Genomic DNA, 25,249 nt, shown 5'->3' with positions numbered 1-25,249 from the left:
GCCCCCCGCCCGGCCCCCGAGCGCGGCGGGGCGGACCGGGAGCTGCCGCGCTGCACGGCGCCGGGAGGGCTGCCGCGAGGAGCGGCCGGAGGTGAGACGGGAGGGGCCGGGGCTGTGTCCGCGTGTTCTCAGCCCTGCGGCGGGCGCGGAGGGAGGGAGGGGTCCGGGAAAGGGGCTGAGCGAGGTCCGGAGCTGGGACTGGGCTCCGCGTTGGAGCCCGTGCAAGTGTCCTGTGCTGTGCTCCTCGCTAATACGTAGTAGTGGGAACCACGCGGTGCTTTGCTCTTACAGTCCTTGTGCAGCTCCTTGCTCTCGTTCTGACTCTCCCCTGCCTTCCCTTATAACAGGTATGGAGCTCTGTGCAGTGGAGCCGTGGAGCTACTAAGCAAGAAAGCAGCCGGCCCAAGGAAGATGTGGAGGGGCCGCGGTCTGACCCACCAAGCCAGCATGGCTTAGGGCAGTGCTGGCTGCAGTGCTGGGGAATGGCCCGTGGGGCTGCACGGTCCTGAGCATGGATGTGGAGAGGATGCTCAAAATGAGGTCTCAGGGCATCTGCAAATGCCCTCTTCTCCATGTTTTACGACAGAAGAGAAAGCAAGATGAGTGCTTGCTGTTTCTTCAATGTGCTCCATAAAAAACCTGCAAAGTAGGTCACTGGCAGAGGAAGAAGCAAAGCAGCGTCTCTGCAGGAGGCAGTGTTGTAGTGGTGTCCTGGAGGTTGTCCCCGCAGGTGCTGTACCAGTTGGATGGACAGCACACAGCACTGAGCTGACCGCTGCTCCGTGGCCATGAAGCTGAATGAGCGCAGCGTGGCCCATTACGCCACCTGTGACTCGCCCACTGACCACGCCGGCTTCCTGCGCAAGCGTGTGGAGCGGCACCACCACCACGGCCACCACGGCACCTCCTACCAGCGCCGATGGTTTGTCCTCAAGGGCAACCTCCTCTTCTACTTCGAGGAGCGCGACAGCCGGGAGCCCGTGGGGCTGGTGGTGCTGGAGGGCTGCACTGTGGAGCTCTGCGAGGCCGCCGAGGAGTTTGCCTTTGCCATCCGCTTTGACGATGCCGGCGCCAAGGCCTACGTGCTGGTGGCCGACGGGCAGGCCGCCATGGAGGCCTGGGTGAAGGCGCTGTCACGGGCCAGCTTCGACTACATGCGGCTGGTGGTGCGGGAGCTGGAGAAACAGCTGGAGGAGGCCTGCAGCAGCTTGGCTGCGTGCCGCAAGTCACCGCGGAAGTCCTCTTCAGGCAGGAGGCGTCACCTCTCCAACCCTGCCCTGCCGCCTGTCCAGGAGAAACAGCACGTCCTGGAGAACGGGTACTCCACGTGGGGCAGCAGCCCTGACCGCGACGGAGGGCACGCAAAACCCCCACCCCTGCCTCCACGCCGACGCTCAGCCGTGGGGTCCTCGGTCCCTGCCTTGCAGGAGAGCCCGGTGTCTCCAGAGACAACCTGCTTTGCTAAGCTGCACTACTGGTACGGTCAGGAGATCGCGGTGCTGAGGCAGGAGTGGCAGGAGAGGCAGAAGAGGGTACATCCATGAGGTGGGGACACAGAGCCGGAGCTGAGCGAGGCACGCTGCTTTCCCCTTCCCTCACCAGCTGCCTCCATGCAGGGGGGCCTTTGTGCTCCCTAGGACTCAGTGTACCAACAGGCATCATCCTCTTTCCGTGGGTATGGCTGGGCTCAGTGCCCTGCTGTCCTTACGTGGTGGATGCTCTGGGTGTTTCATCATTCACTTTGGTTTTGTTTCTCAGTGTGGAAGTTTGCACAGGTCAGCATTTATTATAGTCTGTGACGTTGCGCTGAAGCCCTTCTGCCTTTGTTCTTTGGCTGCAGAAAAGATTGACTCTTGTGAAATGCCTCCAATGGGCTGCTGGCCACAGCACTCCTACAGCCTGATGCCTGGTTAGCTGCTTGTGAGCTTTGGGAGGACAAAGATGCCATGGCTTTGGCTGGCCCAGGAGCCGTGGCTCATCATGATGAGTTCCCATTTGATCTGACTGTGCTGCCGGCACAGGCTGCTCTTCCTGGGGCTTCTGGTTGAGTGCCAGAGCTCTGCAAAGCTCCCTGAGCAGCAGGGTGGGGAACAGGGCAGTGTACAGAGCCACAGCACAGCTGTGTTTGCAAACATCATCTTTTTTTAACTTTCAGCTGCCCTCATGCCTCGTCCCTGCTGTGTCCCTTGGAGTGTCTGTAAGTAAGGCTTATGGGGAGGGCAGGAGGAAAGCTGGGCTTTGATCTGAATAACGGCAAGGATCACAGGCTCCTTGAGGCATTGAGTACCTAGCTGCAGCCAAGCCTGTGCATTCCTCTGGCTCAAGTCTTCCCTGTTAAAAGAGGAACGGTAAAGGCTGCCTGCCTTCATAGAGTGAATTTATCAGCCTCTGCACATAGCACAGACAGTGCCATATAGGGCTCTGGCTGCTGGTCAGATGCAGGAGATGGAGTGCAGAGCTGTGAGGCCCTTTTTGATGTGATCACGATGATGTGTTTGAGGCACTGTGGGGGAGCTGGGTAGAGCCACGCAGTTGGAGGAGAGGAGGGACATCAAGTATGCTCCCGTGGAGCAGCTGGCCCTAGGAACATCAGAGGCAAAGGAGTGAGTTACTGTGGCTTCCCAGCCCTGTGTGCCAGCAGTGTTTGTACTTGCCTTGCTCTAAAAGCCATATAATCTCCTACCAAAGCCAGATCTTGTCCTGCTGGGCTTCCCTCCAGCTCTCTGTCAGCATCATGGGGCTGACTGCAGGAGCACATCCCATATAGTTACCTGCTAGTCAGAGCCCTTAACCAAAGGCCAATGGTACATTACGCAGTGCTGAGTGCAGTAGCCCGAGGACTAGAATCCTCTCTAGTGAATGTTTATAAATATCTTTCCTCATCTTGGCCAGGGCTGCTTTTCAAAGCAGAAAAACGCACAAAACAGCCTTGTGTTTCCTCTCTAACAGCATTAAGCCTGTTTTTATTGCCCTGTTCTGTTAAGGAGTGATGCTAGGGAAGCAGCAGGCTGTGCCATAGCATGACATGGGTACCCATTTACCTTTCTGGAGCTGAATGTACTCAGCCTTACATTCTGCTATAACTGCTAGAGGTTGTCAGGGGCAAAAATCAAATGGCTTCCATTATCTTCTGGTGCCTTTGAAGATCTCTCTAGTAGTTCTAGATGACAATCTTCCTGCCTAGCCATGGTGTGTTAGCATAAATCAGACCTCAAGTCAGGTCTGACTTTGGGCAGTAGGAATGTAACCTCGACAAACAAGTGGTGCAATCCAATAATCTCTACATCATGTTTGCATTTTTCTGTAGCAGAGAACTTAAAGGTTGGGAGGGTTTTGTTGTTGTTGCCTAAGAGAAAACAGTAATGAGAGAATAGGATCAGGAGGGCCAATTGTGGGTCTGTGTCCCATCAGGAGCTGTCAGGATTCCTAACAGCAGCATTAGGAATGGTGCTACCTCCCCACTGTGGGTTCTTAGGGCTGGGTCAGATGTGGATTGCCTCTTTCTTCTTTTTTAATGCAATACAGAGAGAATCTTCCTGATGTTTCAGACTCGCATAAGACAGTTTGATGGCAAAGATCTACCTTCCAAAATAAATCAAAATGTACCGGGACTCCCTACGTGAGACTCAAGAATCAGGAGAGACTTGAAGGAGAAAATAGATGAACAGAGCCAGTTCAGTCTGAACCGGACCTGAAACAGCATTATTCATATACAGGCGGTTTCACTTTTTAAAGAAGCATAGTTGGTTTTAATGAGCCAGGATTGTGCCAGTAACACTCCTAAGGAGCTTATATTTAATGCCCAATCTGCCCCGTTCAAACCAGACAATATCCACATCACCTGGCTTTGCTTTAGCAAATATTCCAGCTAAATCCTAAATCCTGCAAATGAGGAGATGGGCTCTCCTTCCTGTCTGACTGCATTTGGAGTCATGCTGCTTTTTATTCTGCAGCACTGAGAGGAAAACAGCAGAATCATGCCAAATATCTGTGTGCAGCCCAGCAGGGCTCATCCAAAAGTGCTGTGGGGCTCTGGGTGCACTTAGGGCTACCTCTCAGCCCCATAGCAAGGCAAGGACTGCTCTTTTGGGGCTAGAAAGAGCTTCCTACCTTCTCTTATTATTATTATTTTTAATAGAAAATGTGTGGCCAGAAGGATCCTTAGCAAAAGGAGATGGAGTGTTTTAAAGCTGCAAGGCTGCTCTTTTTCTAGTCCTGAAGGGATTTTGGAGGGTTTTCTTTAAAGTGATGGGGAAGAAAACAAATGCTTGAATTGGAGTGCTTTAATTTAAAGCAATTTAAAGACCAGAAGCAGGAGCGAGGTTGTGGTTCTGACACTGTGCTTTGCCAGTAATGGAGCCCAACCTGTCAAACCAAACAGGGATGCAATCCTTGCAGCTTTCTGGGTTCAGGATTTCAGCTCGGGCCCACATCCTATCACTGTGTGCACATTTATGCTTCATACAGCAGCCACTGTGATGCTTTCTCTTTGCTCTGAAGTCAGGCCCCAGAGGTGAGGCTGACCCACCTCCCAGGCGCTGTTTTGGGCTGGCCAACCCCCTCTTGGTACCACACTGTGTAATAGAAGGGGCTGCCTCAGCCCAGGGAGCTGAGAGGAGCCCTGTGCTGGTGGGCGCCGGGGTCCCTGTGTAGGCCCAGCGTCACTTCACAGGCTCCAGGTAACACTACAGGCAGTTCACCTGAACGCCCCTCTCTTGAGGTGCTTCTATTTTAACTATAGTCCGCGTTCTTTCCAAGGGGCAGGTTTGCGCAAGCCTTATTTTACCTGCAGAACTCGTGTGTGTTATGATACATTTCAGTTACCGTTTGTATTTTATGCTATCTGGCTGAATAAACAATTTACTATTCGTAATGCCTTGTCACCACAACTCCCACACCCGCGGCCGGGCGTTACCACAGAGCTGAGGGCTGAGCGGGAAAGCCGCGCCCACGGCTGCGTGGCACCGCCTCCCACCCTCAGCTCGAATCTCGCGAGAGCCGCGATACCCGGCCCGGCCCCGGCAGCGAGGGACGATGGCGGCGCTGGGCGGGCGGCTCCTGGTGGCGGGCGCGGGGCGGGCGCTGTGCGGAGGGTTGCGCCGGGCTACGGCCGCGCCTCCGGTGCCGACCCGGAGCGCCACGGTCACCCGCAGCGGCGCCATTTTGCCTAAGCCGGTTAAGGTGAGCGAGGGGGCGAGAGCGGCGGGGGCGTCGTAGAGCCGGCGGTGGCCAATCAGGGCGGGAGCTCCCGGTGTGGGCGGGGAAAGGGGTTTGAGTGTCAGGCGTTGGGCCAATGACGGCGCGGGGTGGGCGGGGTGCGGCCGGGAGCGGCGTGACAGCGGGGGAAGGAACGCATCGTGTCTCGGTCCGATCCTTGCAGACGCCCTTCGGCCTCCTGAGGGTGTTCAGCGTCGTGATCCCGTTCCTGTACGTCGGGACGCAGATCAGCAAGAACTTCGCGGCTCTGCTGGAAGAACACGACATCTTTGTCCCGGAGGATGACGACGACGATGACTAAAGGGTACGGGAATGGCGTGACCATCTCCGGCAGTGCCGCTCCTAGTGCTTCTGTTTGCTGGGACACAGCCCTATAGGAGCAGCCGCTCCAATGAACCACCAGCTGTGGTTAAAGATGAGGACATGAGCAGCTGTGCTGCCTCTGGCTATGAGCTTTTTGGTTCTTCTATACTTGGCAGCTGCCACCTTGCTTGTGGGAAGGAGCATTAGTGCAGGTTGCTTTGCCATGTGTCTGAAGAGTAATGTCTTTTTACTCTGTTTGCAGAACTGCAATTGGAAGAATAGGAGGAAGCCATTGACAGCCATAGTGCCAGCATCTGCCATCTATGTCTTGTCCTTCCTCAAGGGGACGGGGAGGTGTGACATCCCCTTTGCCAGTGATTGTCCTGCACTTGTATGTATAAGAAGAATCAGGGTTGAAATAAGCACTTCGTAAGCTCTGCATCCTTGCACGTATGCGTACACACTCCAACCTCATAAAGAACTGAGTGAGATTCCTTATATTCGCAATATGGGAAACATTTAATTAAAGAACGAGACATCCGAGGGTTTTTTTGGTGTGTTTTTATAGATTATTGGCTATGACCTACAAGTTTTATCTCAACCTTTCTACCTCCACAAGTGAGCAGCCTCTCTTCATATTTATTTCCTCTCTGGTGTTCCTTTCTGTAATTCAGCATTAGTTTATAACAGAAATCCTAAGGAAAGCAGCAGCCCCAAAGCACGGCCTTGTTAGAAGAGCTGTTGAAACAACATACAACATAGCACTATGCAGATATGTCTGATAAACTGCATTATTGAATTCAGTACAGCATTATCAGCACAGCTTTGAGTAGGTTTGGTAACATAAAAGGTTAGGAATCATGTGTTTTATAGCATTTAACATATGGAAGGTGAAAGTGAATGCTCTGGCTCCAGGTACCTTGTAATGCCAAGTTAATTCATTACTTCCGTCTTAGTCCCGGTGTCTGTAAAGTTCAAGCCCCCTTCTTTTCTTAAGCATTTACTACTGCAATTAAACCATTACACAACACTTAAGTGCTTCTCTGTTGCTGGTACCTTCAGTCACTTCAGGCAAGTTGCATACCACCTGTTTGTTCAAATACCTTGAAAGTTCAAAGTGAAGCAATTTTGTTTCTTAACCTCAGCACTTGTAATTTGGCAGTGTGTATTTGCTGCTTAACTCTCCAGCTCAGTGACAGGAGGGAGGGGCCCGTTATCTGAGTAACCCCAACAGCTGCGGCTGAAGGCAGCTGGCAGGTCTTGAGTCATTCAGTATCTGAGCTGTGCTCTCCCATACTCAGTTCACTTGGTCTTGGGAGCCAATTGTGACTGTTTTCTGTACTGCCAGCCACCTCACTGCTGCATTTCCCTGCTGTCTTTCCTGGCTCTATTTCTTCAGCCCCATGTAACTAAAGTTTACAGTAGGGAAATGGAATCTACTGATCTTGTTAGGGTACAGAGGGCTTTACTGGCCTAATGGATTTCGAGACTTTCTCTGCTAGGAAGTAAACAGAGAACAGCATCAAACACAAGGCAACCAAACGCATGACATGAATATGAGCAGGTCTCAGATACAACACTTCAATAGCTACAGCAGCTCTCCGAAGGCCTGCTCTTGTCTGTTCTCTTCTAAGGAGCTGCTGAGCTCCACAACTTGGCTGCTGTGGTTATTCAAGTATTCCAGGACAAATTCCACTCACTGGAAATACACGCTGCTCCTAGAAACCAGGAATCAACTTCCCATAGATGTCCTAACTGCTTGCATGCAATACCACATTCAGATTGATTCAATAGGCTCCTAGGCTGCTATGCCATCTCTCTGTACAGATATTTTTATTGTACTATGTAGAACTTTATTTGTAATACAAGACAGGAAAACACAGGATCTGTTTCATGGATCGTGGCCTTCATAGAATTTGGACAGAAAGTCTTTAGGTCGTGGGGTTTCTGTCTCATGAAAATACCTCATGACGTGAGTCCTCTGCTTCCAGACGTTTATGGTTTCTTGGAGCTCCATTTTCCCCTGTGCAGAGACAAAAGAACTTTAGGCTGATTCTCAGGTGTAGCTCAATTCTAATTATACAGCACTGCAGAGTGTAGTGAAATGCACACAGGAAAACCCTTTAAATGGCTGTATCCACAATTATGTTCTCCTAATGAGGACGATGCCCAGTTATTGTCAGCGGTATGAAATGACAGGACAAGAGCCACAGGCACAAACTGGAACGTGGGAAGTTCCATATGGACATGATGAAGAACATCTTTACTGTGACAGTGACAGAGCATTAGAACAAGCTGCCCAAGGAGGTTGTGGAGATTCTCCAGAGATATTCAAGATCTGCCTCTGTGCTTTCCTGTGTGACCTACTATGGGAACCTGCCCTGGAAATCATGTGATATTTTGAGTGCCTTTAAGCTTCACCCACTGTATCATTCAGGACTGTGTTTGCAGACTATTTTAGTTAATCATTTCAAGATATGGTAGTTGTCTCAGAATGCAGGAAATCCAACAGATGGGCACAGCAATTCCTAGTTGAAAGGTTTCCCGTGCACTACAACAGCAAAGATCCGTTATTGCCATGGAGGCCTCTTTCAGAACCTTACACCTGGTGCACAATCAACCTTCTGAAGCAGACAGGTTGCAGCCTAGGACACACAGTGTATGTGTTAGTGAGCCAGGGGAACTGCCAAACAAAGCCCAGAGCCCGCCTCGTTCCCGGGCAGGAATGGCTCGACTGTACCTTAATCACCAGCATGTCGATCACCCGCGGATCCGTCACATGGGCGTTCTTCATGAACATCTCCCGCACCTTGTTCCGGCCCTGCTTGGCTGTGATGTCCAGCTGGTACAGGTGCACTGGGGAAACAGAGTACAGCGCCTGAGACCGCCTCGCCACTGACAGCCGCAGCCCCAGCAGCGCTGCTTGGCGCTCAGGAGAGGACCCGACCCCTGCAGACGGGTCATCCCGGCGGCGCAGCGCCACAGCGGAGAGCGGCGGCGGCCCCGGAGCGCTGCTCAGCCCCAAGGGCTGCGGGTCGGCAGTTACGACCTTGAGCTCGCGGCCCCCCCTGTGCACACGCGGCCGGCGCCGGGTCCTCACCCGCGTTGGGCACCTCACGGTACCAGGCGCGGTACAGCTCCCTCACGCGCCGCTTGGCCTCGCTCAGGTCCCGGCTGAAGATGGGTTTCACGGCCGCAGACCCTCTGCCCGCCACCGCCATCTTGCCGCGGCCGCCCGTCCGGCACCGCGGCCGGCCCGCCTCCGCCGTCCTGGCAACTGGCTCGCCTTCCTATTGGCCTGCTGCGCTGCCACTCCATCTTGCACGTCCTGACTGGTGGGGAGATGACCAATCAGCGCCGGCAGTGCGGGAGGAGGAATAGAGGGTGGGCGGGGCCTAGTCAGCCGTCAGCTGCTCCTGGCGGTTGGGCCCGTCCCGGGGCAGGAGGGGGCGCAGAGCGGGGCGGCCCTTGTAGGCCTACGTGAGGCCTCCAGAGGAGGGCGGTGTCACGGCCCGTTCCTCCTGCCCGGTGCTGGGCAGTGCTCAGCAGCACCGTCTGTTTGGCTTTCGTGCCAGATGGAGGCAGGGTTTGGACTCGGTGCCCCAATGAGCGGGGACGCTGGGTGGTGGTCAATGGCTCTATGTCCAGGTGGAGGCCGGTAACGAGCGGCGTCCCTCAAGGGTCTGTCTTGGGACCGGTGCTCTTTAACATCTTTATTAATGACATCGATGAGGGAATGGAGTGCACCCTCAGCAGGTTTGCTGATGACACCAAGCTGAGTGGTGCGGTTGATACGGTGGAGGGAACAGATGCCATTCAGAGGGACCTTGACAGGCTGGAAAGCTGGGCTCGGGTGAACCTAATGAGGTTCAACACGGCAAAGTGCAAGGTTTTGCACTTGGGCCGGAAGAACCCCAGGCACCTGTACAGGCTGGGAGGAGTGGTCCTTGAGAGCAGCTCGGCAGAGAAGGACCTGGGGGTCCTGATGGACGAAACACTCAACATGAGCCAGCAGTGCGCTCTGGCAGCCCGGAAAGCAAATGGGATCCTGGGCTCCATCAGGAGAGGGGTGGTCAGCAGGGATAGGGAGGTGATTGTCCCTCTCTACTCTGCTCTTGTGAGGCCCCATCTGGAGTACTGTGTCCAGGTGTGGAGCCCTCAGTACAAAAAGACATGGAGATTTTGGAAAGGGTCCAGAGGAGGGCCACAAAAATGATCAGGGGGCTGGAGCACCTCCCCTATGAGGACAGGCTGAGGGAGTTGGGTTTGTTCAGCCTAGAGAAGAGAAGGTTGCGGGGTGACCTCATTGCAGCCTTTCAATACCTGAAGGGAACTTACTCCCTGGAGGGGAGTAAACTCTTCAAAAGGGCTGACAACAGCAGGACACGGGGAAATGTTCTTAAGTTAAAAGATGTTAGATTTAGGTTGGATGTTCGGGGGAAGTTCTTCACTAGGAGAGTGGTTAGGCCCTGGAACAGGCTGCCCAGGGAGGTTGTGAAGCACCATCCTTGGAGGTGTTCAAGATCAGGTTGGACAGGGCCTTGGGCAACCTGATCTAGTAAAGGTGTATGTTTGGTGGCCCTGCCAGGCAGAGGGGTTGGAACTACATGATCCTTGAGGTCCCTTTCAACCCGGGTCATTCTGTGATTCTGTGATTCTGTGGCGCCGCAACCTGGGCTCTACAGCCGTTCTGTCATTCGAGTGACCTGTCTGCTCCCTTTGCTTCAGAAACGCCACCAGCTGCTGTTTCCACAGGCCGATGGACTAATGCTCTGTGGGAGGTGGCTATGAGGAGTGCAATGGCACATGAGTACACAAGGTCCTGCAGCAGGTAATGCAGCAGGACGGTCAGAAAAGCACAGAGTGGGGATGGCAGGACAGCCCTTCCACATCACTTTTATTTTGTCAGGTTAGTTTGCAGATGAAAACCATCAGTGTGCGGTTCCGCTGAAGCTGAAACCTTAACAGTAGTAAGGGTAGTCATATACATAATGCAGGAGCTTCCAAAGGTCCCAAAATTAGTTTGAGAAAGAGAAACGTAAGCATGTGTGCACTGTGTCAGAGGCTTTCTTGTTGCGGTTATGCATTTGTGCTATATTTCCTACCAGCATGAGCAACAACATTAACACCTTGCAAAGCAACTGGTCAGCAATGTTGCAGGAAGAAAAAGAAAGCCTCCTGTGACACCTGCAGCTCGCTCATTCAAGTGGTGTAGCCGTATGAGTTTCAAACCTTTCCTGACCTTGGGTAAAAACCAGTTTTGGAGAGCTAGGTGGATAGAGATAGTAATGGAAGCATCGGAATTCCTCTTCAAATACATTTGTAGGAATGTATGCATTTCAGAAAATACCTGCTTCTGGAGCTGAAAAGTTGTATTGATTATTTAGGTGCTCCTTGGTAGCTCCTCCTGCTGGAGTCCTAGTTGGCCGGCATTGTGCTTTCTTTAGGGTTGTAAATGAAGGTAATGCCTGATGTATGCAATAAATGGCAGTACGCAGTAGACATGAAGTAATGTATGGAGTCTGCGTTTATTGCACGATCAGGGGCACTGATCTGAAGATATGTGTAGTCTTGCCAGGAAATGTGACTTTGTATGTGCTTAAGCTCTCACCCTGCCCACCACCAGCACGTGCTAGATCACTTGACACTGTGAGCCTTGTTTATGCAGGAGTCAAGCCAGAGCCCTCCTGGGCACCTGGAGGGCAGGCAGAGGAGGAGCACCGGAGGCAGAGAGCAGCCAGCAGGGAAGGGAGGTGTCCAGCAGCACTTTACCATTTTTTCCAAGGTTTTTTGCTCTTAGAATCAGCACGTTATCTCATACCCTGGATACCCTTGTGTTTCAATACACAGGAATTGAGGAGTAACATTGAAATTAAGCTACGTTAAGGACGCTGGGCCACATTCTTACTTTAAACAGCTGGGGACATCTGGATGGATTTAGGATGCCTAGAACCTGGCATGGTCTGCATAGCCCTGCAACATTTCTGACAGTGTTTGTGGTGGTTTCTGAGTGAAGCAGTGCACACTTATCTTGGGACAGCTCGCAACTGATATGGGTGTGGGCTGTTTGTAAAAGCAAAGTAACTGTCCTCCCGTGGCCTGGGCTGACCTTCAGGGATCACAAAGGTGAACTTCTGCATGAGAGTGGTGAAGAAGATGAAGAGCTCCATCTTGGCCAGCTGTTCCCCCAGGCAAGCACGTCGACCTGCAAGAAGGAATGTCCATGAGAAGACATTGAATCCCACTGAAATCACTGTGGGATGAGCACCCTTTGTATGCAGACAAAGGATGGAGCAAGACAATTCAAAAGCCTCCTTGCTCTGGATGGAGAGAAGGAAGAAAGTGAGACTGCTTTGTTAACAGTGTCAAAAAGGCTGAGACGCTCACAGCTATTTAGTTAGATGGTGCATCTTGTCTGTCAGGCACAAAGTCACAGAACAGTTAAGGTTGAAAGGGTCCCCTTGCAAGTCTTATCACCTGCTCGACTGCAGAGATAAGGAAAAGGACAACCCTTGGACTTCCCAGAAGGCAGATCACCACACCTGCTGTGTACCGGACTTGCAGCTAGATCCTCCCCTTAGATTTACCTGCAGAGAAGGGCAGGAAGGCCTCTGGTCTCACAAATTGCCCATTCTCATTCAGGAAATGTTCAGGGTAAAATTCCTTTGGCTTCTTCCAGACTGTCTCATCCTTCAGCACTGAAGTCAAGTTGGTGATGATTGTCGTCCCCTGCACTCGTTCACAAGAGAAAGCAACTTAAATGAGAACTACAGAATTATCTTAGCAGGACAGATCAGTGCTGGTCCCTCTTTAGTCAGTCTTTCCCACTTAATGGAGTCATGTTGGGTGCTTCAGAATAAGGCAACAAGCTCTTCTTAACTGAAAACAGTGGTAAAGCAGGCACACTTTCCCAGTAGCACATACTGCCTGCCCTGTGCTCACACAGCACTGGAAATGTTGTATTCTTACAAAGGCCACTCCTTGCAAATGCCAATATTATGGTTAGACAGTGCAAACACCCTCTGCTTCTCAGATCTCCCTGGACTTCTTTTATAGCTGGAAAGAAAAAGCTAGCAGATTTCAAAGCCCAATCCTTGCATGGGACATGGAAAACCTCAAAGCTTATGTTTTAAACTCTGGGGAGTCATTGCATGGCTTAAAAAACATCTCAGGCTTACATTGCAGCCAGCACTGCCAGGGGAGAGTGCTCCTGAGATGCCACTGCAGTTGGTTCACGTATAAGCAGTGTAAACCAGAGCACAAGTGCAACCACTTGTGTGATCTTAGGATTTCAAATTTCCTATGTCGGTGTTCACCACCACTGTGCTTTGGGGGCAGGAGGGACAAAGCTGCAGAGTTGTGTGGGTTCACTCCAGGCTTGGCCTCTTCCCAGAGCAATGACGCTGCATTGGCTGTCTGAGCACACTCACCTTGGGAATGAAGAAACCTTGAAGCTCAGTGTCCCGGTGTGTCATGTGGGGCACCCCCATAGGAACAATGTCTCCACAGCGTTGTACTTCATGGATGACGGCATTGGTGTAGGGCATGTTCACTTGGTCTGCCATGGTGGGCGGTCGGTTTCTTCCAATCACTTTATCAATCTCTTTGTGGACTTTACCTGAAAGCAACACAGCTTAGGAATTAGAGCTTCCTTAGATAAGCACAGGGGCTGGTACAAGGTATAGGAAAGCTGGCAGCGTGAGCTCAGCAGGCACTGGGCGAGAGCAAGACAAGCAATTATAGAAAGGGGCAGAAACTAATGGGAATACACTTTTTCAGTTGCTCAGAAAGATCTCAGTAATTATTAGCTTTGTACAGTGCCTTTAATAAAATTCATTTGATGTGCTACCTTACCCCTCCTCAATGGGACTGAAAGTGTACTTGTGCATGCAGCATTTGAGAATTAAAACAGTTTAGTGTCTGTTCCAAATACAGGAATCTGGAGGGCACCGTGACAACTGAAAGTCCCCCAGCAGCCTTCAGTGAGAGGGAACCTGAACATGGCCTTCCAACTTCAGTCTTTTCATCAGATTCCCCACTGCTCCCACTAAGCTGTGCCAGAATAGCTATGTATGGGGAAGCGTTTTACCTGGATTCTCCCAGACCAACAATTCTCAAAGCTGTTTCTTTTTGCAGAAAGCCCAAAGTATGGAGAGATGTGCAGTGTCCCTGCTGTGAAATGAGTGTCCAGAGGAACATACCACACCTCTACTTGTTTGCTCACTTACTCTGTATTTCTGGGTACAAAAGCATGAACAGTAACGCCCATCGGAGGGTGGTGGATGTGGTCTCAGAACCAGCTACAAGCAAATCTGAGGTCACCAGAGTAAGGTTGCTTTTATTGAAACCATTCTCTTCAGCCTCCTTACCCTGCAGAGAACAAACAAGCGTGTGACAGGAGCAAAGACGCTTTCTTGAGTGAGAAGACTTTCTTTCAAAGGAGTACTGAGAAGCAGTAGATATATTTTTGCTGACCTGGAAGTTCATTGGCAGAATAGAACACAACACAAGCAGTAATCTGTGTATGACTGATGCGCTTAAATCACACCATTACCACTGTACTCCTATATCTTGAGAGGGGAAAGTTACACCTGCCTTCATAGTGAATGTCTTATGCTCTCCTCTGTAACATCCTCCGCCAAAGGTGGAACTCTACTACACAGGCTGAACAGATCAGAAAACCCACACAGCAGAGAGGAGGCTGCGCTGATGTGGCAAATTCAAACCAGCAGTATTTTGAGGGGGCTATCACAGAATCACAGAATCTATCAATCTATGCATTACAGATTCTCACTGTTTTGCCTGGTATTTTGTTGCAATTGTGGGGAAAAAAAAAAAAAAGTATCAGTATAATTGCCACCTATTACATCTGCGACACCATTTTCTGCAAAACTGTTCTCTCATCCAAATACTAATTGAGCTCAGATTTGCTAGCATATGAGATCTGACAAGCTCTCTGCATGAGTTCATCTGCTTGTCTTTTCTAATCCCTTTTATACTTTTCTTTCCTAGGGACTAACGTCTGCTATCTTATTCTGCATATTTTGATGCTGCCTTACTCTGGATAGCAATTAATGAGGCACTTCTGACTCAACTTTGATTCAAACAAAAGATCTCTGGCAAGGGAGCAGTGGGACTGGCCTGACCAAAATTAGCACCAGCTGAGGGATTTTTCAGCCTGGCTTTTTAGGGGACTTCAGGTAAGCAGCAGAGATGTAACAAGAGGGAATGTGGTTGGGCTGAGATCCACCCCTTAAATGCCTGCAAAGTGATGTAGGCTGAAAAGAGAGCTGCCAGACACCGAGAGGAAAAAGGGTGGAAGATGGGGACAGGAACGGCAGATTATATAATCTCTGAGGATAATCAAGGAGAGCACAGCATGAACTGAACACCTCACTTGTCAAGCATGACATAGAATGAAGAGGTTGGAAATTTGTAACAGTCTTTATAGAACTTTATAAGTGAAGCCGGCTTCTATCAACAAGAAGTAGAGGAATTGCCTCAGGACTCTGAGGTTCTGCTGGTCTCTCCCTACCTTTGCCATTTCCTTTAAAAATGCATCGGTGAAGTCTCGGGTGTAAGCAGGGTTCCAGGTCTTCTTGTGCATATATACGAGCTTTTCTACGAAATTTATGTATTCCTTTTGGCATCGAAAGATCTTCTGTGGCAGTCCAGGGATGCGCAACAAAATGGGCACCACATTAAGAAGCTGGAGGGCCAGAACCATACAGAAAGAAACAAGATGTTATCTGATACTTTACGTAAAAATTAAAATAATGGAAACACAGTGCTCTCAAGTGACAGCCTTTTAGAACATAATATGCTTCTGTGTTACCTGAGGCAGGAATCCAACTTCTTCATGTAGAGAGTTTTCAAACAAAGTTAACAGCTTCTTGAATGTCTCATCACCATAGTCAAAACGCTCTCCATAGGTGATGTTGCAGATCACATTGCAGACGGCATTATTTACAAGAATACGTGGATTGAAAGGACGATCTACAAATGGAAATGGGTATCAAGCAAAGAGGCTAAGCAACATCACATTGTGGTACTGCAGCTTCCAGCAACAAGAATGTGCACATACTTCTGTGTTGCTTTCAAGAGAAAAAGTCCCCTAAGTGCTGAAAGCAGGAATACTTCATAGTAGGCTTCCTTTGGACCCACTCCAACATCTCTGTCTTGTGCTGGGAGCCCCAGCCCTGGATGCAGTACTCCAGATGGGGCCACAGGAGGGCAGCGTAGAGGGAGACAACTACCTCTACCAATGGGTTTACCATGTTCTGCTGTTACAACTAACTTCATGCAGCTAATAGTTACTCAGCCCTGGAAATTGTTCTAGCACTGTGCTTATTTGTATTTATTTCCTGCTTCAAATTGTTTAGCCTTACAGTAGCCCCAGTGTGTAAGGTAGAAGTGTTTTACAGCACAACAGGTTCAGTAACCATTATTCTGATGGACCTGAAACACAGCATGCAAACAGGAGAGGCTGTATCACTCTATTGCCCTTTTCTGTTTGGTTGTTTGGGGTTTTTTAAATCAGAACATTTTCTCCATCGTGCTGTATTTGACAAACCTCCTTCAGAACTGATTGCAGAGCACAGAAATCCTGCTTCCTCAGACACTCGCTCTTCCAATGACTTCTTTCCCATCCCAAAGTTCCTCAGGGTAGTGAGCGAGAATTTCCTTAGCTCCTTCCAGGCACGTCCATATCTTGCTATAATAACCCCTGAAAATAAGAGTGATCAAGAAATGTCAGGAGCTCTGAGCTATACACCATGTAGGGTTTGCTAGAAAAGAGCAAATGTGAGTTTGGAGGTTCACATTCATAGTGAGGTACCAGAAAAAAAAAAAAAAAAAAAAAAAAGGGTAAGACTGTGTATGGCTTGTTCATACAACCATTCTAAAAACTTACTACTGCGCCTTCTAATGCAGGTAAGTACTGAGCAGAGGTGGAAAAGGGGAAGTGACGGAGAACATAGGAAGGAAACATTCCTCCAAATTATTCAGCATTATGTCCTCAGCTTGTATGAACTGAGGAGCAGCTTTTGCAGAGGATATGATGGGGAGGGATGCATTCTTCTGACTTCTTGGAAGAAAGCTGCTATTTCTTGTGATGGCAAGGATGTGCTCTTAGGGTAGCAATGGGTACTGGGCAGAGGGAGCTATCATCTCTCACCCTGGCAAACAAGTTGTACCACTGATCGTATTCTCACACTGCTGGAGAGATGTGTGCTAGTGCCTGGAGCTGTACTACAGCCACTTATTAGAGCTGGTAGATCATCTGATTCTGTGACCACAGAAGAGTGGCAGATGTACAAGGATATTGGCTGGAGGCACATGAGAAGCTGGCTTTACACGGGGAAAATCTTCTGTCATTATCTACACAGTCCTCCTTGTGCTGGTTCCTGCAAGAAATGTGCCTTTGCAAAGGACTTGCCTTCAGACTTATGTCCGTAGCCCAGATGTTCATATATTGGTAAGTATGGCCGGTCAGCAAAGTCCTCCGATTTGTTGACCAGGGCTTCCTTCACAGTTTTGTACCCATTCAGCACTACCACGTTGGTCCAGCAGTTCTGGAGGCTGAAGATGTTTCCAAACTTCTTGCGAAACTGCCCAGATAAAACAAACAAACAAATAAATAAATAAATGTGGCCCTGAAAATAAACTGACATGCAATAGTGTAGGAATGTAATGACAACAGCATATCCCTCTATCTTTTCTTAGGGCAGACTGTTCAGTGGTTAGTACTATTTTATTAGGAGACCTTCCAGCTGACCTTGGACCGTTCATTTTCTCTGCTGTGCAACAGCTCAGAGCAGTGTCAGCCACTACACGGAGCAGGGAGCAATGCACTGCAACTGGCAAGATTTAATATACAACTATTCTGATGAAACTTGTCCAGAGCATTCTGTGGGTACTTTGCATTTTGTCTGCCAACACCAGCTCAAGAACCATTTTGGAGTTTTTTACTCAGGAACCCATTATTTCCCAATACTTGTAATTTCATTTGAAAACTTAATTAATTTTTGAGGTAGTTTTAATTTCTGCAATATAGAAATATTGATTATAAAGTGGTATGTCATTTCTTTTTCTGCCCAAAGCCCAGTTCCCAGAAGCATGCTTGGAAAAAGTAGCTCCACGCTGGAGTGAGTTCCAGGTCAGCCTTCTGCCCAGGGGGACTGTACTCTCCTAGAAAGTAACTGGCATGTATCCTACATCTCTGGTGATCTGTAAAAAACATGTTGCTGACAAAGGGTGATTGCAGAGATGAGTTTATCAGCTGTATGTTCTTTGTCTTCCTCCCTCCTCTTCCTCATCTTCCCCCCTCCTCCTCTTCCCCCCTCCTTCCTTCCTTCCTGCCTTCCTTACTGTCTCCCTTCCACCTTCCCTTCCTCCCTCTCTCCCTCTCTCCCTCTCTCCCTCTCTCCCTCTCTCCCTCCCTCCCTCCCTCCCTCCCTCCCTCTCTCCATTTTGTTCTTTCCCTCTCTTTCTCTCTTTATGTCTTTTTCTTTCACTGTCTTTTTTCTTCTTCCCCTCCCCTCCCCTCTCCTCCCCTCCCCTTTTCCCTCTCCTTTCCCTCTTCTCCCCTTTTCTCCTCTCTCTTCCCCTTCCCCTGTTTCCTCCCATGTTTCCCTCCTCCCCCTGCTCCTTCCCCCCCCCCCTTTTCCCCTTCTTTTCATCCTTTATTTATTTATTTATTTATTTTTTCCAGTGGAATTTGAAAGGGTATTAGTACTTCAGTGACACTAGAAATATATCATAAAAGCAATTAGTGGTCAAGTAACCAGTAATCAGTGCAGAGAGAATGACCCTGATTTGATATGATTTGAAAATGGTAATCTTCTGAACACGATGCAGGCAAACATTACTAATGCTGTATTTAGTTTTTCCATTTGGCAGGTTTTGGACAGTTAACCAGTTTTGTCTTAGAGGAGGGGCCTGCGTGTTGGCAGGGTGCACTACTCACCTTCTCAAAGGAGAGATGCGGGTTGTTGTAGTTAACGAATGGCATGGTCCCAACAAATGGCAGTGACACTGGGCCTGGGGGGTAACGGCTCCAATTCTTTCTGCGCTTCATGAAATCAACAAGTATGGTAAAGACGGTAAGAAAAATCCCCAGCACAGAAATGTTGTTCCAAGATGACAGCCACAGGAGCAGGGTCATTTTGTAGCCTGTCTACTCGGTCTTGCTGTTTTGACCCAGCGCTGTTTCTGTCCTTCACTTCTGCCTCCTTTCTCCTGCTCTCCTCCCCAGGCAGCTGCCCTCCTCTTTTCTATTCTTCCTCACACTCTCTTTTTCTGCCTCCTGCTTCGCTCGACTGGTTGCTGACTTTTAAGCATGGAATTTGGCTTGGACCCAGAGCTCCTCCTCCACTCAGCTCAGTGTTGGGGGAGTGCTGTTGAGGGCCCTCCCTTTCCTCCTCCACCTTTTTGCCAGACTTAGAGGTCAGATGCCTCCTTGTCCCTGTCACTGCGGCAGCACAGGCAGCTGTGCTGTCTGTGGGGTAGGGCTGGGCGATGTCCTGATGTCCAGGTGCTGGCTTGCCCTGTTCCACAGCTGAGGTGGAGCTGAAATGCACAAAGCAGTCCAGTCCTGTTGCATACACATGGGAGGTTTGGAAAGAGTTGAAGCCTGTTGCATTATTGTTCGTACAGACAAGTCAGGGGAGGCGCAGCTCCTAAATGCAGGCTGTTCAGATTTCTGCTTGCAGGGCTGAGGATTTGTTCCACTGGGCCAGCAGTAATCCAAGCACAAATATGGAGATAGTCAACCTATTTCCTGAAACAGCACAGCTCTTCTCTCCTGGCATCACTGCTATTGGAGATCAATGAAGCTCTCCATTATGACAATTAGCTCTGGCTAAAAAGAAGCAATCAGCCCATCACTGTTTGATTTGTGATCTCCACATGTTCAAAGAAAGGCACCTCATGGAGCAGTTCCAGAAAAAGCATAGGAGAGCTCACAAAATGATACACCTGCAAAGACTCTGCAGTGGTCACTTGTATGCAGTCAAGGCCACAAAGAGCCTGTTCCTCAAAGAGTATCCTATACAGTCTGCACTGCATGAGCAGGGGAACTCCAGCATGTCCCTTGTGACAGCACTGTGACTCAACATTACCTCAGGCACCTGGGAACAATAGACAGATGGGGCACCAAACAAGAGGAATCACACAACTGCACATTTATAATTTCTTTTGGATTAGAGTATTGGTGGAGTAATTCATGTGAATGAGAGCTGCCATAGATGGACAGAGAGGCCCTTCAGGAAGAAGAGGCTGGATGGGGTGAGCAGAGGAAGTGCTTCATGCAGAGGATTCAGAGAGCTTTACACTGGGACATGACCTGGTCAAGGAGAAAAAGTCAGTGGTGCCATTTCATATCAGTCTACGGCTGAAGGCTTCCAGGTGTGCTTCAACACAAAGGACTGTATGGTCTGGAAAAGCTCTGAAAGTAATGCCTCCTATTATTTCTGTGGAAACAACAACAGGTAGAAAGAGAGCACAATTACACTATTTGATAGAGAAATTCCCAGGTACAAAACACCATTTTTCAACATAGTGACAACCGTTAGCTGTGTACTTTCACCAGCAATGAACAAGAGACTGCACGTTGTGCTCATAACAACGTTTCCCAGCAAAGATGACCCACTGTCACTCGAGGTATTCATGGCCGAGTTTTGATGAAACTTTGCTCAGAATCTCATGAGGGTCAACAAAGCTAAGTGGGTCAAGGTGCACAAAATTATTTGGCACTTGAGTCATCACTGCACAGCACCGCCTCTCCCTGTGCCCTGCTTCCAGTTGACACGGCATTTATAGCACACTGATGGCTTTAGTGTTGCTGAGCTGTGGGTGTGTGCCCAGGGCAGTGCACATGGAAGAGCCACCACCTTTACATGTCAGGGAGGGAGAGGGCTGCCTTGTGAATCCTGCTGGGCTGCATGTAGCCCACTGGCTGTGAGTTGGACGTGTTTGACTTGGGCAAAACCTTTGATACCATCTCCTGCAGTACCCTCGTAGCTATCAGTGTGATAAAGACTGACAAGGTAGATAAGGTGGGTGAAAGACCATTTGGTCTGTGGATTTCAAAGAGCTGGTATCAGTAGCACAGAGTTCTGCTGCTTGCTGATCACGAGTGACATCTGTTAAGATATCCATGCTGCTGCTGTTAAAGTTTAACATATTTATTAATGTCCTGAATGATGGAACAAAGTTGTGTTTGAAGGGAAGGGAAGAAAAAGAAAAGAAAACAAAAGAAAAAAGAAAAGAAAAGAAAAGAAAAGAAAAGAAAAGAAAAGAAAAGAAAAGAAAAGAAAAGAAAAGAAAAGAAAGGAAAAGAAAGGAAAAGAAAAGAAAAGAAAAGAAAAGAAAAGAAAAGAAAAGAAAAGAAAAGAAAAGAAAAGAAAAGAAAAGAAAAGAAAAGAAAAGAAAAGAAAAGAAAAGAAAAGAAAAGAAAAGAAGAAAAGAAAAGAGAAAAGAAAAGAGAAGAAAAGAGAAGAAAAGAAAAGAGAAAAGAGAAGAAAAGAGAAGAGAAAAGAGAAGAGAAAAGAAAAGAGAAGAGAAGAGAAAAGAAGAGAAAAGAAGAGAAAAGAAGAGAAGAGAAAAGAAGAGAAGAGAAAAGAGGAGAAAAGAGAAGAAAAGGAAAAGAAAAGGAAAAGAAAAGAGGAGAAAAGAAAAGGAAAGGAAAAGGAAAGGAAAAGGAAAGGGAAAGGAAAGGGAAAGGAAAGGGAAAGGAAAGGGAAAGGAAAGGGAAAGGAAAGGGAAAGGAAAGGAAAGGAAAGGAAAGGAAAGGAAAGGAAAGGAAAGGAAAGGAAAGGAAAGGAAAGGAAAGGAAAGGAAAGGAAAGGAAAGGAAAGGAAAGGAAAGGAAAGGAAAGGAAAGGAAAGGAAAGGAAAGGAAAGGAAAGGAAAGGAAAGGAAAGGAAAGGGAAGAGAAGGGAAGAGAAGAGAAGAAAAGAGAAGAGAAGAGAAAAGAGAAGAGAAGAGAAAAGAGAAGAAAAGAGAAGAAAAGAGAAGAAAAGAAAAGAGAAGAAAAGAAAAGAGAAGAAAAGAGAAGAAAAGAGAAGAAAAGAGAAGAAAAGAAAAGAAAAGAAAAGAAAAGAAAAGAAAAGAAAAGAAAAGAAAAGGAAAGAAAAGGAAAGAAAAGGAAAGAAAAGAAAAGAAAAGAAAAGAAAAGAAAAGAAAAGAAAAGAAAAGAAAAGAAAAGAGAAGAGAAGAGAAGAAAAGAGAAGAGAAGAAAAGAGAAGAGAAGAGAAGAAAAGAAGATAAAAAGCTTATAATCTTGCAGAATGAAGCATCCAGAAGTAATGTAATGCAAGGATTGCAAAGATTAGTATTGGTTGCACAACGTTAATTGCACCTTTTTGTCTGTATACACTGCTAGACGGTTGCTAACTACAGTCCTGTACTGCTTCTACATCCTGAAAGACCTCCTCTTTGTTCATAAGATAGTAATCCCGTTTTATGGTATCTGGATTCAAAACCTGTTTTGCTGCCTGCTGCTCACACTCTGCTTTTGCTGGGCTTTTTCACAGATGTCATCAGTGTCTGTATGGAGCAGGCGATCTTTAGTATTCTGAGCATCCCTCTGAGGCACCACCAAAGGACAAAAAGGAAAGCAATTCAAGATGACCATCTAAGTGCTGGGGCCTAACAAGAAAAGTCTAGCAGCAGAGTCAGAGGGCTCCCTCTGCCCTTAACAGCTGCACACCCCGTGCCCAGCTCCTGGCTGGATCACAGATTTGGCACAGATTTGACAGGGTGTGATTGGTCTGTTATGAAAACTGCAGCTTGCATAATTATACAGCTTATTTCCCAGGTGAAAGTCCCACCTCCTGAGCAGCTGCCAGCAGTTAGGAGCTTCAGCACTGGAGCAAGCCAGCTTACACAGTAGGAATATTTCCTTCAGCTCTCAGAAATGGTTCATTCAAATGCCAGGGGCTTCTCTACCCCCAACACCATTAGGAGGATCTAAACCTCAGCACTGTACAGTTCTGGAGCAACTAAGCCTCTTGTAAGAGCCAAGAGAGAAGGGAACCAAAACAACCATTTGCCCGACTACCTCCCAAGGTACCACAGATCTGGGACTGTGGAGAACCAACAAACTCGTCCTCTGCTTTCTTGCCAGAGGGCCATCACTCCTTTGGGTCCTCCTTCCACCTTCTTTTCACAGCCCAATGTGTCTCTTGCCTGCTGTGTGCTCCCTCACACAAGCAGCATACATGTGCTGGATGGGGCAAGAGGAGTGCACTGGAGGGCAACTTTGCACTTGTCCCTGCCATTGCCAGCCCCCTGCAGTCTGGTCCAAGGAGTACGAACTGAAAAGCTGAGATCTCCATCAAGCCCATGTAGATTGGGGTTTTCAAGTGCTTGTAACGTGGCCAAACTTGAGCTCAGTTTTAGGGAGCGGGTGCAATGTGCTCCTAACAAAAAGCTGCCTCTTGCCAAGATTCAAGCGCAACGCTTCAAAGTGTTAAACCAAGAAAGGAAAATGTTGCCAGAAGATTTTCTAATGGGTCAGGGGAAGGTCAGATAAACAATGGGTTCCTAAGGATGGTTTCAGCCGTTAGGAACAGATGAACAAATTTTGGCTGTATGTTCCCAAACAAATGTAGCCCAAAGCACAGCCCCTGCTTGGGAAGTTTTAGTCTCAGTTGCTTGATTGTGACATTCTTGGACTTCAGGTTGTACTTTGTACATTGGGAGTATTTGTACAGCCTTAAGATGGGTTGAACAAACAGCTTGTTTGTAAGAAAGCAGGCAGCAAGCCTGACAGAGCCAAGTCTTTCATAGTTACTGTTACTATGACTTACTGCCAGCCTTCCCACATTGCACAGTAATCTGTTCTTCAGGCTCTTTAAATTCCCTGTGGCTATTCCCTGCACCCATCCCAGCAGCTCATCTGTAACCACAAATAAGGAAGTCCTGGTGGTGCTCTGCTTCTGCTGCCCATCCTCAGGGAAGGAAAGGCAGAATCGCCCTGATTTATCTCAGGCCCAACGGCCATGCCTCCGTCCCAGCTGCTGGTTTGGGCTTCTTCTCCTTAAGATTCCCATGGATAGTGGATATATTGCACTTCTTTTCATATTTGGGTTAGTGCTGGGGCTGTGTGGTTTTTCTCAGCCATACAGAAGCATCCAGGGGAATTTTGGACAGAGTTACTGGCTGAAATCCTGTTATTAATTTTCTTGTAAGCAAACCATTCGTATCCATATGGGAAAACTCATCCTGCTTTCCTAAAGTGTGAGATCAGTGGGAAGCCTCTGAAAATAATGAGGTGATTAAATATGGGTTTGAGAGTTGAAGAGACGGAAGAACCATGATTTAGATTCAGCATCGATTTGAGCCGTGACTTGGAGGCAAGCAAGCAGCACTTTGGCATCTCAGTTCTCCCTCTTATAAAATGTATTCAGTGGGGCCATTGGCCCTGCAGTGATAAAGCAGCCGCAAATCTAGGTGCAAAGTACAGTCACGAGAAAAGATACCATCATGATTGCACTGGAAAGAGGCAGGATGGCAAACAACCCAGAACAGAGTTTAGAAGAGATGAATGTTCACGCAAAGAGCTGATTATTGCAGGAGACATCTGATCTGATTTCTTCTTTTTGGTACAGGGAACCTTTCAAGGCAGTGCCACAGTTCCCAGGTGTTGGGGACCCACTGAATAAGCAGAAGATGATCTGAAGAACTGGTATTGATTCTGAGAGCACACCATAAATAATGTAGCACTTCAACAGTGAAACTGAAGCCTTCATTTTTCCCAGCTCTTTTTGTCAAAATGATTATGAACGCTGAAAATTAAAATACACTAACACAATTTTGGTGGTCTGTAGCCCATGATAATCGTTCCCAAAAGCACCGAGTGCTCAGCATTAGAGTACAGAGTTTGTTAGCATGTTATTTTCATGAGTAACAGTGTCAAACTCGTTAGTGATTTTTTCATGTTTTTATCTGCACTTTTAAAAATGATGTCAGCAAAACAATGGCTTCAACAGAAGCAAGCATTTAGGAGCATTTATCAGTGCACTGGAAACACAGAAGATTATTGTTTTTTACAACCATAGCAAAACAGGTTGCTTGTGTTTGATGCCTCCAGTGATGATGTTTATGCTTCACAGATCCAAATATGCACTGGAAATCAGAATGTACATTTATTTATCAACAGGAAAACCATAAATACTTGTTTGGGTTTGAAATGTTAGCTCAGCAATGCTCACAGTTGGATTAATTCCTGTAGGAGCATGTGGAGTGAAAGGGAAATTAGAAACGGCAAAAATACATGGAACTTCTTAATAGGAACCGCTTAGCGAGTTGCATGCTGGAATTCCACTCTGGATGAGCTGGATATACGTGGATGGAGATAATGGAGATTTTCCTCAATATGGGGGAAAAAGCAACAACAACAACAAAAGAACTCCAGAACTCCAGACTTGGAGTACTGATACTACTGAGTATTGAGAACAGACAAACAGCTGATAGGCCAAAAACCCAACTACTGAAGTTGCTGAAGCATTACAATGCTTGCGTAGCCAGCAGTCACCAGGAATGGTAAGTGCTGGTAAACCTGGAGGTGCAGGGAATTTAAGGGTGGGAGGGAGAGCTGGGAAATGAGCTCCTGTATCCCAAATCCTTTGGGCTACAGCTTCAGAACACATCACTTGAGTGCCTCAGAAATGAATTCTGAACAATAGGATATGACAGCCTCAAGCAACACGGGTGTGCAATGAACA

At 48.2% G+C, this 25,249-nt stretch overlaps 4 protein-coding genes across 4 annotated transcripts; 2 read left to right on the top strand and 2 right to left on the bottom strand.

Moving 5' to 3' along the window:
• The first annotated feature begins 11 nt into the window (after positions 1-11).
• PHETA2 (PH domain containing endocytic trafficking adaptor 2) lies at positions 12-4,873 on the top strand. The gene is made up of 2 exons (XM_015861343.3): positions 12-91; positions 348-4,873. The coding sequence occupies exon 2, from the start codon at positions 789-791 to the stop codon at positions 1,542-1,544; it is 756 nt and encodes a 251-aa protein (XP_015716829.2). The 5' UTR covers positions 12-91; positions 348-788; the 3' UTR covers positions 1,545-4,873.
• Positions 4,874-5,009: 136 nt separating this feature from the next.
• SMDT1 (single-pass membrane protein with aspartate rich tail 1) lies at positions 5,010-6,063 on the top strand. The gene is made up of 3 exons (XM_015861423.2): positions 5,010-5,181; positions 5,381-5,521; positions 5,783-6,063. The coding sequence occupies exons 1-2, from the start codon at positions 5,035-5,037 to the stop codon at positions 5,516-5,518; spliced, it is 285 nt and encodes a 94-aa protein (XP_015716909.1). The 5' UTR covers positions 5,010-5,034; the 3' UTR covers positions 5,519-5,521; positions 5,783-6,063.
• A 1,266-nt stretch (positions 6,064-7,329) lies between these two features.
• On the bottom strand, positions 7,330-8,764 carry NDUFA6 (NADH:ubiquinone oxidoreductase subunit A6). The gene is made up of 3 exons (XM_015861414.3): positions 8,621-8,764; positions 8,261-8,376; positions 7,330-7,543 (listed from the first exon to the last, which is right to left on the bottom strand). Exons 1-3 carry the CDS (start codon positions 8,739-8,741, stop codon positions 7,412-7,414), a joined length of 369 nt encoding a protein of 122 aa, XP_015716900.1. The 5' UTR covers positions 8,742-8,764; the 3' UTR covers positions 7,330-7,411.
• Positions 8,765-10,400: 1,636 nt separating this feature from the next.
• On the bottom strand, positions 10,401-18,828 carry CYP2D6 (cytochrome P450 family 2 subfamily D member 6). Its single transcript, XM_015861431.3, has 9 exons — positions 18,488-18,828; positions 16,958-17,129; positions 16,094-16,246; positions 15,356-15,516; positions 15,056-15,229; positions 13,749-13,890; positions 12,951-13,138; positions 12,108-12,249; positions 10,401-11,725 (listed from the first exon to the last, which is right to left on the bottom strand). Exons 1-9 carry the CDS (start codon positions 18,683-18,685, stop codon positions 11,547-11,549), a joined length of 1,509 nt encoding a protein of 502 aa, XP_015716917.2. The 5' UTR covers positions 18,686-18,828; the 3' UTR covers positions 10,401-11,546.
• Between the last annotated feature and the right edge of the window lie 6,421 nt (positions 18,829-25,249).

The sequence above is a fragment of the Coturnix japonica genome, chromosome 1 (assembly GCF_054131305.1).
Source record: "Coturnix japonica strain WE chromosome 1, WE-NBRP24, whole genome shotgun sequence".
In the NCBI taxonomy this organism is placed as follows: Eukaryota; Metazoa; Chordata; class Aves; order Galliformes; family Phasianidae; genus Coturnix; species Coturnix japonica.
The sequence above is the reverse complement of the archived record's forward strand: the minus strand, read 5'-3'. Positions and strand labels throughout refer to the sequence as shown.

What these genes read in the sequence shown, in the direction of transcription:
- CYP2D6 (XM_015861431.3), bottom strand. Translation starts at nt 18,685, where the DNA reads ATGACCCTGCTCCTGTGGCTGTCATCTTGGAACAACATTTCTGTGCTG. An exon ending in CGCATCTCTCCTTTGAGAAG is followed by an intron (nt 17,130 to 18,487) that starts GTGAGTAGTGCA and finishes TTATCTGGGCAG; the next exon opens with TTTCGCAAGAAGTTTGGAAA. An exon ending in AAGTTGGATTCCTGCCTCAG is followed by an intron (nt 15,230 to 15,355) that starts GTAACACAGAAG and finishes CTGGCCCTCCAG; the next exon opens with CTTCTTAATGTGGTGCCCAT.
- SMDT1 (XM_015861423.2), top strand. Translation starts at nt 5,035, where the DNA reads ATGGCGGCGCTGGGCGGGCGGCTCCTGGTGGCGGGCGCGGGGCGGGCG. An exon ending in TTTTGCCTAAGCCGGTTAAG is followed by an intron (nt 5,182 to 5,380) that starts GTGAGCGAGGGG and finishes CGATCCTTGCAG; the next exon opens with ACGCCCTTCGGCCTCCTGAG.
- PHETA2 (XM_015861343.3), top strand. Translation starts at nt 789, where the DNA reads ATGAAGCTGAATGAGCGCAGCGTGGCCCATTACGCCACCTGTGACTCG.
- NDUFA6 (XM_015861414.3), bottom strand. Translation starts at nt 8,741, where the DNA reads ATGGCGGTGGCGGGCAGAGGGTCTGCGGCCGTGAAACCCATCTTCAGC. An exon ending in CCGTGAGGTGCCCAACGCGG is followed by an intron (nt 8,377 to 8,620) that starts GTGAGGACCCGG and finishes CTGTTTCCCCAG; the next exon opens with TGCACCTGTACCAGCTGGAC. An exon ending in TCGACATGCTGGTGATTAAG is followed by an intron (nt 7,544 to 8,260) that starts GTACAGTCGAGC and finishes GTCTCTGCACAG; the next exon opens with GGGAAAATGGAGCTCCAAGA.